General features: G+C 42.6%; 1 protein-coding gene across 1 annotated transcript; it reads left to right on the top strand.

The window, feature by feature from the left end:
• Window positions 1–13: 13 nt before the first annotated feature.
• ankrd13d (ankyrin repeat domain 13 family, member D) lies at window positions 14–12724 on the top strand. The gene is made up of 16 exons (XM_080773770.1): window positions 14–933; window positions 1066–1201; window positions 1289–1413; window positions 1848–1893; window positions 2741–2884; window positions 4052–4241; window positions 4908–4974; window positions 5306–5387; window positions 5466–5527; window positions 5606–5736; window positions 6754–6911; window positions 7266–7379; window positions 7770–7942; window positions 8315–8394; window positions 10408–10677; window positions 12146–12724. Exons 1-16 carry the CDS (start codon window positions 850–852, stop codon window positions 12207–12209), a joined length of 1926 nt encoding a protein of 641 aa, XP_080629896.1. The 5' UTR covers window positions 14–849; the 3' UTR covers window positions 12210–12724.
• Window positions 12725–15289: the final 2565 nt, after the last annotated feature.

The following is a 15289-nucleotide window of genomic DNA, read 5'->3' as shown; positions in this document are numbered from 1 at the left end:
ACTAAACCTGGAAATACAGCGAAGCGAAAATGAATAATGCAGACGTAACATAACTTGATTCACATTAACGACGCTCCTATTGGCACATAATGGCACACCATCTTGACTTGTGTACTTGAGGATTTCTGAGGAGACAGATGTTCCATTTGATCGGGATGAAATATCCGACGTAGATGATCTTAGCCGCAGCAGCTGTCAACGCTCAACATCATCCATCGGACGTTTTCAACTCCAGTGACCTGGATGTAGAAACCAAAATTAGGCCATATCGTTTTTATGATTATTTTTTTTTACATCCCGAAACAAAATAATTGCGTTATCAGAGGATGATATAAACAGCGTTTTTACATAACTAACAGCTCACTTTGTCCCCCCCAGACTTTTCTTTCCCCATTTAGAACAAATCCGTCACACGCGATGGATAGGGAAGTGCTTTGTTCGCAACCTAGCTTTCTTCCATTCAAGCAAATGGAAAAAAGTGCCAAGAGAAGACAACAATGTTATTAGCCAGTGAGCTAACATTAGCTACCCAGCTAGCTAACACGGGTGGTTATAATTGGGAGGACGAGTTAGCCTAGCTAGACATGTATTGAAAAGGTGCAGCATTGTTATTTTCGTAGCTAATTAGCTAGTTTCTTAGCAGCACAGCTGGCTGGCAGATTTTCCATCAAAATCGCCCAGTCCTGCATTGCAACTTGCAAGCTTTAAACCATTTGCTGCTGTGTTAACTGACAACAAGCTAGCTTGGCAGGGAGACCTGCCTAACGCTAGTGTGGTGCCACTGCTATATTATTTTATTTTTTATTTTAATACCATTGCAACCAGTCTTGCTTTAGCCAAAACACAACAATGGCTCAAGAGGCGTTTCCCCTGCATTTTCTGGTTTGGGATAATCACTACCTGGAGCTTGACAGAGAACTGCAGAAAAAAGAGGTAGGTTTTATTTGTCTTTCTTTTCTTTTCTTTTTCAGCCTTGTGACAGTCAGTTTGACAGGTGCGCCTGTTTACTCTTCATGTGTCAGTCCCAATGAATGACTGACTGTTCTTGCGCTCTTTATTCTGCAGCAGGATGTTGAGCGCTTGGATCCGAGGGGGCGCACCCCGCTGGAGCTGTCCGTCTGTCTTGGACATCTAGAGTCCACGCGTGTGCTGCTCAGATACTCTGCTGATCCAACGCACTGCAATGCACAGAGCTGGACAAGTATGTGTGTGTGTGTGTGTGTGTGTGTGTGAGAGAGAGAGAGAGAGAGAGAGAGTGACCTCTTTACATTTTGGATGTATGCTTTAGTTTTGCAGGAGGCAGTAAGCACTGGAGACCCAGAACTTGTTCAGCTGGTGCTTCAGTACAGAGACTTCAAGCGTGCCACAGAGAGACTGGCAGGGATCCCGGAGTTGTTGAGCAAATTAAGACAAGTAAGATATCCTCATGATTTTTGGACATGTGGGAAAAGCATCCAAACTTAAGCATTGGCTCAGCTGTTGATGATTAGGTTTGTGGTTTTGAGTGGATGTTCCAAGTTTGTATGGGCTTTAAAGGATTCAAGTAGTCAAAAAGTTAGTATGCTTTTATCTTTATGAAGCTGGTCCACTGATATCATACTAGGGGGCCTGGCAGGCACCCTCGGTTGCAAATTCTGCCCCCCCAGTTGAAGTTTTATGTACACATTGTTTTACTATATAATAATGATGTGTGCCCCCTCGTCATTTTCAACTGCCCCTGCCCTGCATCATACCTTTGTGTCTTCAAACACCCTCAGGCTTTGTTTCAAAATCTGACACAGATACCAGAGAACACAACGCTTTGCTGACATAAAATGTCCTGTTGTTATTATTGCCATCTCTTTCAGGCACGGGACTTCTACGTGGAGATGAAGTGGGAGTTCACCAGTTGGGGTGAGTGTGTTTCTTCCTCAGAGGTCAATTTCAGCACCACATAAATGGACAGCTCCCTAAGCAGCTGTCACTCAGTCAGTTTACACAGGGAGAAATGTGCATGTCTGAAGGAAGGGTTATGGAGGTGTATCTAATGTGCGGCTGAGCATAGACATGGTAAGGCACCGCCTGCCTCTGATTGGCCTACCGACACTGCCAGTCTTGACTGTCCACTGAGGTAGATATAGCTATGCTGGATAGTCTGATGCAAGGTTACTCCGTGGTGGAAAATATTACAAGTACGGTGTGATACAAGTGAACTGTACGTTTTATTTTTGTAGAAGAGGCCAAACTACTCTAATTAATAACACGATTAACACGATAATCAACACTTAACACTTCATTTAGAAGTACACACCCAAATCATAGTACATCGTACACGTGTGTTCAATCAATTATTCAATCAAAGCAAACGGCATAAACAATATTAGTTTGGCTCTTCTACAAAAATAAAACTTACAAGTTACAACTACAAGGCTGCATTCTGTCACGCGTACTGCCAAGCTGTCATTCTCTTGTATTATTTTCCCACCACGGAGTAACCTCACATCTCGGAGGACAGTCAAGACGGGCAGTGTTGGTAGGCCAATCAGAGGCAGGCGGGGCATTACCAATGTCTATGCTCAGCCGCACATTAGATATACACCAGACAGATTATAGAGCCCTAAAATTAGATGCCACTGATGACATTCCATTATTTATTCCTCTTCATCCTACCTTCTCATGCCTGGCTTCCAAATTTGTCTTCCTCTGTTTGGCCTCCACCCTCTTACTGTACCTGCTACTTCTCTTCCACCCCCACCTCTAGTGCCTTTGGTGTCTAAGGTGTGTCCCAGTGATGTGTACCGGGTCTGGAAGAGTGGCTCATGCCTCCGTGTCGACACCACCCTGCTAGGCTTTGAACACATGACCTGGCTCAAGGGCAGACGCAGCTACATCTTCAAGGGCGGAGGTATGCGGTTGAACATCATTCATGAAATGAAAAAGGACAATATTTCTTCTCATAAGACAATTTCAGATCATACCAGTTTAACAGCTTGGAGTTGTTCAACTGGTGTTCTTCATTTAAAGAGAGTGAAGTGTAATTAAAGATTGCTCCCATTGGTAGGTGCCTGGTCTTGAGAGACTGCTCTCGCTCTTTCTCTGCCTCGACTCAGTGGTTGGTCTGTGGTTGTCGGAGCTGTCTGCTTCTGTTTTGTGGGTTTCATTTGAATATAAAATATTATAAATTATTTTGAACCACAGCTCTGCTTTCCATGGACTGTGGTATGTTAAACGGATTTGTGTAATAATTAGTGCAACATCAGTGCAAAGACACTGTTCTTTTTTCTTATAATCTTTATCCCACGATTTTGCAACCCAGTTTTTTCACCCAGTGCCAATTATCTAATGTAATCCTGGGCGCTACACTTCCTCTGCCAACCTGGGGGGCCAGCAGGCTGACCTCATGCCGCCTCCTATGCATGAGGAGTAAATAAAAAGGCACTGTTTTTGTTGGTTTTCTTCTGCTGTTTCTTGCAGTTCTGGCTTAATAGTAGTTTTTTAAGAAACTTGCCAATATGGTAAGGGGCTATGCCAAACGGCGAAGACACAAACCTCATAACCATTGGCCGAAGAGTGGTGCTATATCGGTCAAATGAAAAATGCTAACTTTGAATAGGAATAGATCATGAACCGTTTGACCTACAGTACAGTCATGAAACTTCATTTCACATATGTGTCTCCTCAGTCATGAGGGACAAATTTGCCACTTTGACCATTTTGAATTATATAAAACACTGTTAAATTCAAACTACTCTGGATTTTGCTCGGAACTCTCTACAGAAAAACTTTGGTCCAATATCTAAAATCCCAGTTGGAGAAAGTTTTTACGTGAACAAAATATTTTGAAATATGCCATTATGCCTATTCATAGTCTGGATGTTCGGTGGTGAGGTGACCACCGCTCCGGTGGTGAGCTGACCACCGCTCCGGTGGTGAGGTGACCACCGCTCCGGTGGTGAGCTGACCACCGCTCCGGTGGTCAGTTCTTTTTTTTTTTCTTCTCACCGAGATGGCAGTAATACGCCGTCGTAGTACTGCATTTCATCTGCAATTGTGAATTCTGTCTCCTGCCCAGATGAAGGGGCCATGGTGATGGAAGTTGACCATGAGAAGCAGGTGGTGTACACTGAGCCCCTGGCACTGTCCCCTCGTGACACCCCCTCTCTTCTGGCAGCAATGCAGCCCTCGCAAGAGAACACAGCCCAGAGAATTACCTCGCCTATCGTCTCCACACACCTCAACACACGCAACATCGCCTTCGAGAGGTAAAGCCCAAGTTTGTTGCACAGCATGGGTGTAACACTGAACATAGCAAATCTACATGCGCACAAAACATATGGCATGATGTGTTGTGAGCTTCTAGCTTGTTATAGCTTCAGTGACACACTGACACAAGACTGATTGCAAATCAGGCTTAACACAGAGAGAGAGGGGGTCATCGCTCATCAGTTCCACTAGTGACAAAACATGCAACATGTTATTATCCTCACCAGGCCGAAGGCAAGGAATGGTTTTAGCTCCTTTGAGTCTGTCTGTCCGGCAGTCTGTCTGTGAACAGCTAATCTGGCAACACTGTCAGTGTGAAACTTTGCATGCACACTCCTGGGAGTTAGTCTTACCGTTGCAGGGAAAACAAAGCCCTTAACCCATTCTGACCTGAGATCAGATTCTAAAAATGTCTTCTACATCCTGACAGTTTTCATTCTGACCTGAGATCAGATTCTAAAAATGTCTTCTATGTCAGTCGCTCTTCGATTTTTCAAAAATAGCTAAAGCATAATGTAATGCTAACACCAAAAGGGGTTCCCGCCCAAAATGGGTCAATTTGCTCATGCAAGCAACAAAAACACATCACAGCACCTTCCTACAGCCAATGCTACTGTATATACTGTACAATGCTTATAATGGCTATTTCTTGTCCTATTGTACAGGAACAAGTCGGGAATCTGGGGTTGGCGCTCTGAGAAGACTGAGCCGGTCAGTGGCTATGAAGCCAAGGTCAGTGACGGTTGAGTAGACCTAATAGATATGCATTTGTGATACGATGTTGGAAAATAGGTGTCAATACCTCTATTCACCTGGTTCCCACATTAGTACTAGGTGGTAATGCTACATACTAGCATGTAGATACAAATATTTTGTAACCGGCTGTAGATGGTGTAGGCAGTTGCACAACCCTAAAACAACAACTTTAACAAAGCATCTGTGATTTCCAAAGTTAGGGGGTAAAAACATATATTTACTGTAACTACTGCTCTGAAGAGAACTGGTCCTAAGCATGCATAAATATCAAAAACATGCCACATCCCTTTTTGTGTGACTGGTCCAGGTTTACAGTGCTACCAATGTGGAATTGGTGACTCGATCAAGGACAGAGCACCTATCAGACCAGGACAAGTCAAGGAGCAAAGGTAAACACAGACATACCTTAATGTTTATATAAGACACCATTCAAACAGTCCTTCATTATCTCCCATGTTCCCAACCAGGCTCAAAGACCCCTCTGCAGTCCTTCCTGGGGATAGCTGAACAGCATACTGCTCAGAATGGGGTGAGTATCCTCAACATATTTTTTTAGGCAGAGCCACTGTTAAACAGACTTGTGTCTCACTCCCTCTCACCCTTTCAGAGTAATGTGTCACAATGCGCCAGCCCCCACAACCCGACAGCCATCACAGCTGAGGAATACTTCGACCCAGAGTTCAACCTGAATGAGAGAGACATAGGACGACCTGTAGAGCTCACTAGCAAAGTTCAGAGGTAAGCTGTCATAATGGCCATGCCATAGAGTGCAGAGGTCCTGACGTCACTCGCTCATCCCCTGGTTCATGGAAGTTTTTCTTTATGGAGAACACCATGGGATCATCTTTAAATCGTCTCATATAAGCATTGTGGTCCAAAAACTTCCCTGGCGATATTGTCTCTGTATCGTTTGACAGTCAGTCCCTCATATTTTCTAGCGAAAATTTAACAGCAGTAACATTAGCGTTTTCTCACAAGATGATTTGCTTATTTTTCAATCCCAGTTCTTATATGAGGTGATATATAAAATCCCCCTTTGGGGATTACAATGCAAATAAAAACTACATGAACCCGTGGACTTGGCGCCCTCTACCGAAATTGACGCCAGACTTCGTGTGTGTGTGTGTGTGTGTGTGTGTGTGTGAATGTCAGGTATCAATTATTTAATTAATCCACAACACGCAAGTATGAGTATTATCAGCGTTTATTTTTTATGAGCCACTGCAGGCGCGATTTGTCCATGTGGGGCAGTGGAAAAAAGCTTGTTTTGACCAAAACACAGCCTGCGAACACCGAGATAAATCCCTTTTTCTGAATCAAATAACACTAGGGCTGGCAAAGAGTTATTTTGTCCCCTAGCAACCGGGGATCCCGGATCATACACAGGGAAACACCACACTGGGAAATACACACCCTACAGTCATAACGGCAGAATGAAACTGGGCTTGAATGTGGAAACAACTAAAACATCACACACACTTTGAACGTCTGACCAATCGCACTCAATGATCTGACCGAATATTCTTCAGGTAGTCAAAACATCTCAGTGTGCAAAAGCGCCCAAAGAAAGTTACGAGTGACCCATCTGAAGTTCTGAATCACATCATTTTGTACTTGATGCCTACGCTGTCCATCTTTGTTCGGATGTCGAACAGAGTATATATTGTGCTTAACTGTTGCACCCATATATAACTGGGTCTGTCCTCTTCTCTCTGTGTTTATCTCTTTCTCTATCACTCTACCTGTCATCTCTAGGTTTAAGGCCACCCTATGGTTGAGTGAGTCCCACCCTCTGTCGCTGGCTGAGCAGGTGACGCCCATTATAGACCTCATGGCCATTTCCAATGCCCACTTTGCCAAGCTGCGTGACTTCATCACCCTGGCCCTACCACCCGGCTTCCCTGTCAAAATAGGTGTGTTGGGCTGATTATGTTGTGTGCACCATTTCCCATGTATTCTTGTACACATTGTCAGCAGGGTAGAAAATGTATTAACTGCAAGCCAAATAATGGTAAACCTTTGGATGGGGTTTGGTTAAACCCCCTTCCAATTTTTACCAGCTATTTTACAGGTACCTAACCCTTATTAGCCGGTCCTAATCTGCTACTAAAATACATATAGTAATAGTGCTGGTGAATTTTGACAGTGTGTTGCTGTAGTCACAGTGTCGGTCAACAAATGCTGGGGCTTTTCCTGGTGCCATTTTTCTTGGTAGCCGAGACCATGCCCAGTGTTGAAGTGACTCACTCTCTCTCTGTGATCTCCAGAGATCCCTCTATTCCACGTTTTGAATGCCAGAGTGACCTTCAGTAACTTGTGTGGCTGCGATGAGCCGGTCAGCTCTGTCACCGTTACCACACCAGAGGCCTCCACTGAAGCGGGTAACTGCAACTGTTCATAAATGCACACATCCAAGTTTTTATATCATTTTGCTATGGTTACCCAATATCTCAATCAAAACACTAAGCGTTACTAGGATTATTACATAATCACCTAATCGTAATTATTTGAGATAAGATAGATCAGCTATTTCTGCTATTTCTTCTTTTCTTTTTTGGAAAGTATAACATTACAATAATGTCTGTAATTTCTTTGTATTTTATTTGTCATATCTGCTCTGCAATTTGTGATTATGAAGCCTAAACCAAACGGAAGTAAAACATGTTTTTCATACACAATTAAATCGTTAATCGCAATTATTTGTGTCAATTAATCGTCAACTTAAATTTGTATTCGTGACAGTCCTACAAAGCACTCTCTTTCCACTTTAGGACAGTCTGCCCCTCCTTTCCACTGCGAGGTGGACCCTTCTGTGTTTGAGCCACCTCCAGATTATACTACACTCGGGCCGGGTCGCAGCGAGCCCATGAGAGACGAGGATGACAACCTGCTGCAGTTCGCTATCCAGCAGAGTCTGTTGGATGCTGGCACAGAGAGCGACCAGGTTAATGCAAGGCCTATGAACTACCAGATTGTGTTAAGTTAGTCCGAGCTGAACCACTCGTGGTCTGGTATAGCAACAAGATTTTCTTGGGACAGTAGTTTATTTTTGGGTACATCCAGAATTCCTCCATAACTTGATCTCACAGTCTTTGGTGTTAAAGGAATTTCCTTTAAATAATTTGATTATTTAACATCGTTATTGTATAGACCTGAATAATTAGCACAGGAAATTGTGCTTTTTCACATCTACTTTTATTTTCTATTGCCCTGCTATTTTGCTGATTACATATGGTTAGTTACGTTCGGTATAACTGGCCACTAGATTTGGAGGAAATGTGATTGAATGATTGAATATTATTCTGTGTGCCCCTAGGTGACCATCTGGGAGGCCCTGACCAACAGTCGGCCAGTCCCTCAGTCTCCTTTGTATGAAGAAGACTCTCAGCTGGAGAGGTGAGATGGCCATACCTCTAACTCTGTGTTATGAACTTATGTCTATAAACTACTATCATCCAACTGGGGAAATCTTCCTTTTTAAAGGAAAATTAAACACCAAATCCTGATTTCCTGCCTATATGGTGAAACATGTTAATCATGTAGTCATGATTTAAAGCGGACCTTCCTGGTCCCTGCCCCACCTGCTCTGAATCAGCAAAACAAAATAAGTCCAGAAACGACCAGTTAATTCAAATCTATTTCCGACCATGTATTTCTTAAAATATACATTTTTGCACCAGTGGTTTTTAGACCACTTCGCGAGGTAGACATTTTTAACCAGACCAGACCTTATGACCAGACCCACGTGTGTCAGTTGTTGTGACATAGAATAGCCTACCTAAAAAAGACAGAAAGAAAAAACGCGTTACGTAACCCTAGCGAAACAAACGAGTTCCGATACGAGTACACACACGCATGAAGGGAGTTTTACATTTTACATACCAATAAACACAATTGGCTCTCAAGGGCCACAAATTGGCCACCTATTGGGGATCCATGGTCTGGGTTACAGTACAGTGTAGCAGTGTTAATGTCTCCACCAGGCCGAAGGCATGGGGAGAGAGTATATTTTGCACTCGGTCCGTGTTCATGCCAACGATGAACCTCTGCCCTAAATATTCCTCAACGACCTGTTATAGCGCCACCATCAGGCCGATTTAGGCAAAACACATTTCTGTAGATAACTCGTACACATTTTATCCATACATCACACAATTCGGTACACACTATCTCCATAGTCATGTAATTAACACGGATCTGCACCATTTCCCATCTTCCATCCTAATTGGCTAAGATTGGCTTCCAAAGCTCACATGATTGGTCCGTTTCGAACAAAATGCCACAAATCACAAACTCTGTGTGCAATTAACGGGAAATTATGCATGCACACATGGTCTCTGTAGTAATGTGATCAAGACGAGTCTGTTGGATTTCTCAGAACACTGATTGGCTAAGATTGCCTTCCAAAGTTTTCAGGAATGGCCCATTTTGTATAAAATCCTGCACATGTCCTGCTCATCCAGAATTCTATCCTCAGATGCTGAGTGATCTGGATCTGCATTTCCTCAACAAAATGAAGAAAATTGTTGCAAAGAAAAAAGGGCACTTTTTCTAGTTGTACATCATTTAACTATAGCTAGCTCGCTAACATTATCTAAAGCACATATCTTTGTTAAGTACTATGTGCAATTTTGAAACTGGTGCATCTACAGTCTTTAAAGATGGAGTGCCGTTATTTTTTTTCCCACCCTAAAACATGATCATCAGGTCTTATTGTTATATTAGGAGGTATAATTTTTTCAAAAAAGTGTACAGTATTTGTTAAAATGTTATTTTTATGTGTGCACGCCCACCAGTGCATTAAGTATGCCTGGTTTGCCTGTTGGGTGGTGATGGGTGGTGATCCACCTGAACTACAGCACAGCTGTAGTTGTATGATAAAGGGGAGTTAGGGGAGGGGCTGATAATGTCCCTATATAACTGTTTATTTCATTTGCCTGTTTGACTGTCAAGTGTTCAGCCTCCAGGAACAAACCCTAAATACAAAGTTAATACGCCATTGCACATAAAAACGACTCCAGGGTGTCTAATGAAGTACTGTCACCTCATAGACACATGAAAAATACAAAAATTGTGGCACTCCATCTTTAACTAAGGACTGTCGCAGCAATAATCACAGCGATGTAGGCATGGTTTGAATCTTTTTTTGTGGAAATAGCCTATGCGTGGACCGGACTGACTCCACTGACTGCTCTCCATGCTGTTAAGACTTGACGAGTGTGAGAGCTATTGAGCTTCCTCGGACCAGCCACAAGTCACTCCCCCTGATAGCCTGAACTGCCTCTATCCCAATTTGGTTGGTTTTCAAATATGGATAGTAGGCAGGGTCATTCATTACTTTTTAACATTATTAATTCTACAAATTCATATTCACATTTTTCTGGTCCCTGTAATGTCTGTTTTTTGTAGGGCTATCCAGGAGTCCCTGTCCATCTCATTGGCTAGTAGGGAGGAGGATGATGACGATGATGATGATGATGCTGCTGATGCAGCAGCAGACCCCCCCCAACCCTCCTCTGCCGCCCCATTGGATCCCACTGCCAACTCTCCACCTCCACCTTCCTACACCACAGTAGCCGAACCACCGTTGCCGGGACAGTATGGTGTGGCAAGCAGCTTTGATGAGCAACTGCGCATCGCCATGGAGATTTCTTGCAGGGAGCAGGAGGATATAGACAGGTGAGTGATTGATTGACTGACAGGATGCGAAGATATATTTTTGGTGCGGCAGGCTTTACATACAAAGTCGATGCAAATTGACGTGACGCTGCACTGGGCGGTGGGCAATGTAGGCCAGTAACGAGGTAATAGTAACTTGTTACTGTAGCATTATCACTTTTTCCAGTAACGAATAATATAAAGAATTTAACGTTTTGAGTATTACAGTTGTCATTTCCCCATAAGTAACTTTCACGAACCTTGGTGGTATTGCGAGTCCAATATTTTTGGACTTTATTGATACAGTACGTTGAAAGTAGACTGAGGAAATGGGGAGAGAGATGGGGGAAGACATGCGGCAAATGTTGTCGGGATCGGGAGTCAAACTCGGTATAGTCATGCATCCGGGCTGGCTCCGCAGCCTACTGTAGGTGCCCAGACGTTTGAGCTAACCGTCCATGCCAGAATCGCGAAAGCTTTTGTTTAGCCGTTCAAATGTAGGCAGTCCATCTAATACTTTCTACAGTTCATCTTCATGGTTAGGGTAAGTGTAGCCCAGGGTTCCCCAATTGGCGGCCCGAAGAATTTCCTTTTTTTCCCCTTTTTTTTTGTGAGGGCTAATAAAAGTTACAGGTATGGTATGTGCGATATGAAGTGTGTGTAACTGATTTTACGATATGAAAAATAAATAAATAAGTTATAATAAATTGAGGTCCCAGATATAAATGGCATTAAATAGGGCTCAGTAGCCTATGAATGTCATACTGTGCATCCCAAATTAGAGCACTGCCATATCTTTTCAAATGGGGTCTTGCCCTGAAAATGTATTCATTTTACACTCAAGAGTTAAAGATCTATAAGGGTCCATTTGGTTACCAACTCTCCATCATTTAGCTGGGGACCACCTGGAACCCCCTCAAGGACCACTGGTGGTCCCCAGACCACTGGTTGAGAACCACTGTTCTACATCTATTCTAAACTTAATTAATTAATCAAACATTTAAAAAAAAAAAAAATCTTTCACATGAGCGGACTCGGCCCCCAGCCTGGTACCCTTGAGGAAAAGTAATTGGAACCCTGGTGTAGCCTATTCCTTGTCTAGACTAGATAGCTTGCAAATGTTGAATATAGTAAAATCATAATAATGGACATTTTGATAAATAGTAAATGGTACATTGATCCAATGTGCTTTACATTGATTGTGCATTACATTCACCCATTCATACCGATGACAGAGGAAACCAGGCAAGGCACCAAAAAGGGTTCAGTGTCATGCTCAAGGACACATCGACACTAACTCTGGGGGAGCCTGGGTTCGAACTGGCAACCTTGGGTTCCCATCCGCCCATTCTACCCCACTACCACGAAGCCACCGCCTCGATCACACAAGTAATGTTTCGTATGTCCAGACTCCATCGTGCGTTGCTATTCAGGTAAAGTTGTGAGCTGTAGTAAGTCTCTGGGTCTATATTACCTGTTCTTGTTTTAGGACGCAGAAAGAGGAAGAGGAGGAGCTAGAGAGAATCCTTCAGCTGTCGCTCACAGAAAAGTAATGTCATGAAGACAGCGATGGAGGCGGCAGGTCTTCACTGGGGAGCAAACTTAATTTATTATTTTATTTGGAGGTGTGTGTGTGTTTCTTTTTTTCTTTTCTTTTTAGACACGTTAAATTATTGCTGATATTTCATTTATATTTTTTCTTCTACAAAGGCTGCTACAAGAGAGTGTATGGGACCGGATAAAGCAGTGATTACCATAATGGAATAAGTGGGAGAAATAACGGCTGAAGGCATGGTACTCTTAACATTAGAAGGAAGGAAAAGATGAAAGGGACAGTCTTTGTTTTTTATTCCATGTTTTATATTTTTCACAATCCTGCTACAGTACTTAATGAGTGATACATTATCCTTCAGCTGTATACATCATTAAAGATATTGCTAATGATGCCGAAATAAATAATCACCATTATAATGTAATAACTGATTTAAAATAATTATATGATTATAATATTTGAAACAGAATTATGTTGGCTGACATGCGTGTTAAAAATAAAAAATATAATGATCCAGATTTTGTTTTGTATAACTCTGATGGTGCCGGTTTTTAAGTGGCTGTGTGTGGCCGTCTGGCTGGGTGGGTCGCTGGCTGGGTGGGTGGCTGCCTGGGTATGAGCACGAAAATAGCATAGTTGTTTCTCACCACCTGTTGCCAACCTAACACACACAAACACACACGCACATATTAACTGTATTTATGGTGATTTTGGGTGTGACAGTACAGTACAGTACAGTACAGTAGAGGGTACAGTAGACTAGGGACCCCCACACGGTGTTGCACCACTTACTTCACACGGGTGTGATTTTTTTGTTAGCTACACAGAAACATACTTTATATATCTAATTGTCTCCACCAGGCCGAAGGCATGGGGAGAGAGTATGTTTTGCACTCCGTCCGTTATCAGCTAATCTCTGGCACCGTTGGCCCGATCCATGCCAAACTGCACACACACTCCCTGGGCCATAAGGCCGATTTAGGCAAAACACATTTCTGTAGATAACTGTACACATTTTATCCATACATCACACAATTCGGTATACACTATCGCCATAGTCATGTGATCAACACGGATCTGCACAATTTCCCATCTTCCATCCTGATTGGCTAACATTGGCTTCGAAAGGTCACATGATTGGTCCGTTTCGAACAAAATGCCACAAATCAGTGTCCAATTTCCATGAAATTATACACACATTCCCTCCATTTCCTCAAGGCCGAGGACGACATGCCACTATTTCTTTCCCCAAATTAGCCATGATTCATGACTCTCGTATTCATACGAGAGTCATGACGAAACTTCACCCTATTTTTGGCACTTGCTGCATTTACAAGTTTTCCGTATATATAAACATTCAGATTTCAAATATAAAGTACTCACATTTTGTCTCACGGGTGTTAGTTAGTAGCAGATCCAGCGATTAGAATTTCTGCATCCCGCGTTGTTTAATAAAAAGCATTTTTATCCGAGCTGTTATTTTCCCATTGGCTTTCAACTACGCGCCCCTATCGGTCGGGAGGAGGGTGGCACTCGGTGTGTTCGATATAGGTACTCTGACCGCCCTGCCAATACAGACTAATAGGCGAGTGCGCTCCCGGTGTGCAACTGTGGATTTCCCAAACGAACCCCGTTTGAAAAAAGTAGCCGGGGCGCTCGGACAAAAATGCTTTTTATTAAACAACGCGGGATGCAGCAGTGCTAGCGTTTGGGCTGCTACTAGCTTATGTTTATATATACGGAAAACTTGTAAATGCAGCGAGTGCCAAAAATAGGGTGAAGTTACGTCATGACTGTCATGATAATCATCATGGCAGTCATGTTTCAGGGCTATCCCCAAATAAGCCTCACGGTGGGGCTATAACAGTCTAATTCCTGTTTATACCTATAACTGCATCAATCTGTATACAACTTATGTATGCACTCCCTAGAGGCCATGGAAAAACATTTCCCCTGCATCCCTCCACATCTGTCGGTTATAGCGCCACCATGAGGCCGATTTCTGAAAAACACATTGTTAGTCGCACAGATTTCATCCAAATCTCACGCAAATCGGTACACATGATCTCTGTAGTCATGTGATCAAGACGAGCCTGTTGGATTTCTCAGATTCTACACTGATTAGCTAAGATTGCCTTCCAAAGTTTGCAGGAGTGGCCCGTTTTGTACAAAATGCTGCACATGTCCTGCTCATCCAGAATTCTATCCTCAGAGATGCTATGAGTGATCTGGCTCTGCATTTCCTCAACAAAATGAAGAAAATTGTTGCAAGAAACAAACAAACAAACAAAACATGTTTATATTACTCCTAAACAAAATAATTTGAATACTAGACTAATATCGAGACTGTGACAATAATCTGTCACAATGTTGGTCTGATGGTGAGGGCTCAACATTTATGCTTGTTTTCTGTCAACATTTCAAAAGAAATAAAATGCTAACCAATATCCTCATCTGAAACACTGCAATTATATTTATTGATTTAATTGTGATGCCTGTTACTACTGTGACTGATAACAATATGTGTAGTAGTAGAAAATAAATCTATTTGAAATGTAAGCCCAAGTAAATATTTAAAACAATTACTATTGTAATAGGTGACCAGTACAAAAAATCAGAACCAGCATGAACCAAAATAGCAAGCTTATTAAGGAAACTATTAAGGGTTGAGCAATTGATCTGAACTTGCACATGGCCATTGACCATTATGTGAGATTCAGAGGTCGGGCTATGGGTTCAGACTGTTATAATTACAGCCCTACAGCTCTCTAGTCGCTGGCTATAGTCACACACACAGAATGGCAGAACAGGCTGACACTACAAACTTATAAAGGACTTTCATTTAGGGCCTCTGCCCAGTGTCCACACAGCATTTTAAGAGCTTTGGTTGCTTTGCATATCTTCATGGTACTTGCACTTTACTGTGTAATGTTTTAATTATATTTTATGGTGACTGCCTGCAATCTGGTCTATATATTAATCCCCGTCAGTGTATAATTTTTGCCTTCGTTTCTGTAGAGCGTCCCGGAGTTCATCTTCCATTTTAGCTGGCTGTCGGCCTAGATGGAGAAAGATACACCG

Source organism: Protomyctophum bolini (assembly GCF_963924005.1).
Source record: "Protomyctophum bolini genome assembly, chromosome: 10".
Classification (NCBI taxonomy): Eukaryota; Metazoa; Chordata; class Actinopteri; order Myctophiformes; family Myctophidae; genus Protomyctophum; species Protomyctophum bolini.
The sequence above is the reverse complement of the archived record's forward strand: the minus strand, read 5'-3'. Positions and strand labels throughout refer to the sequence as shown.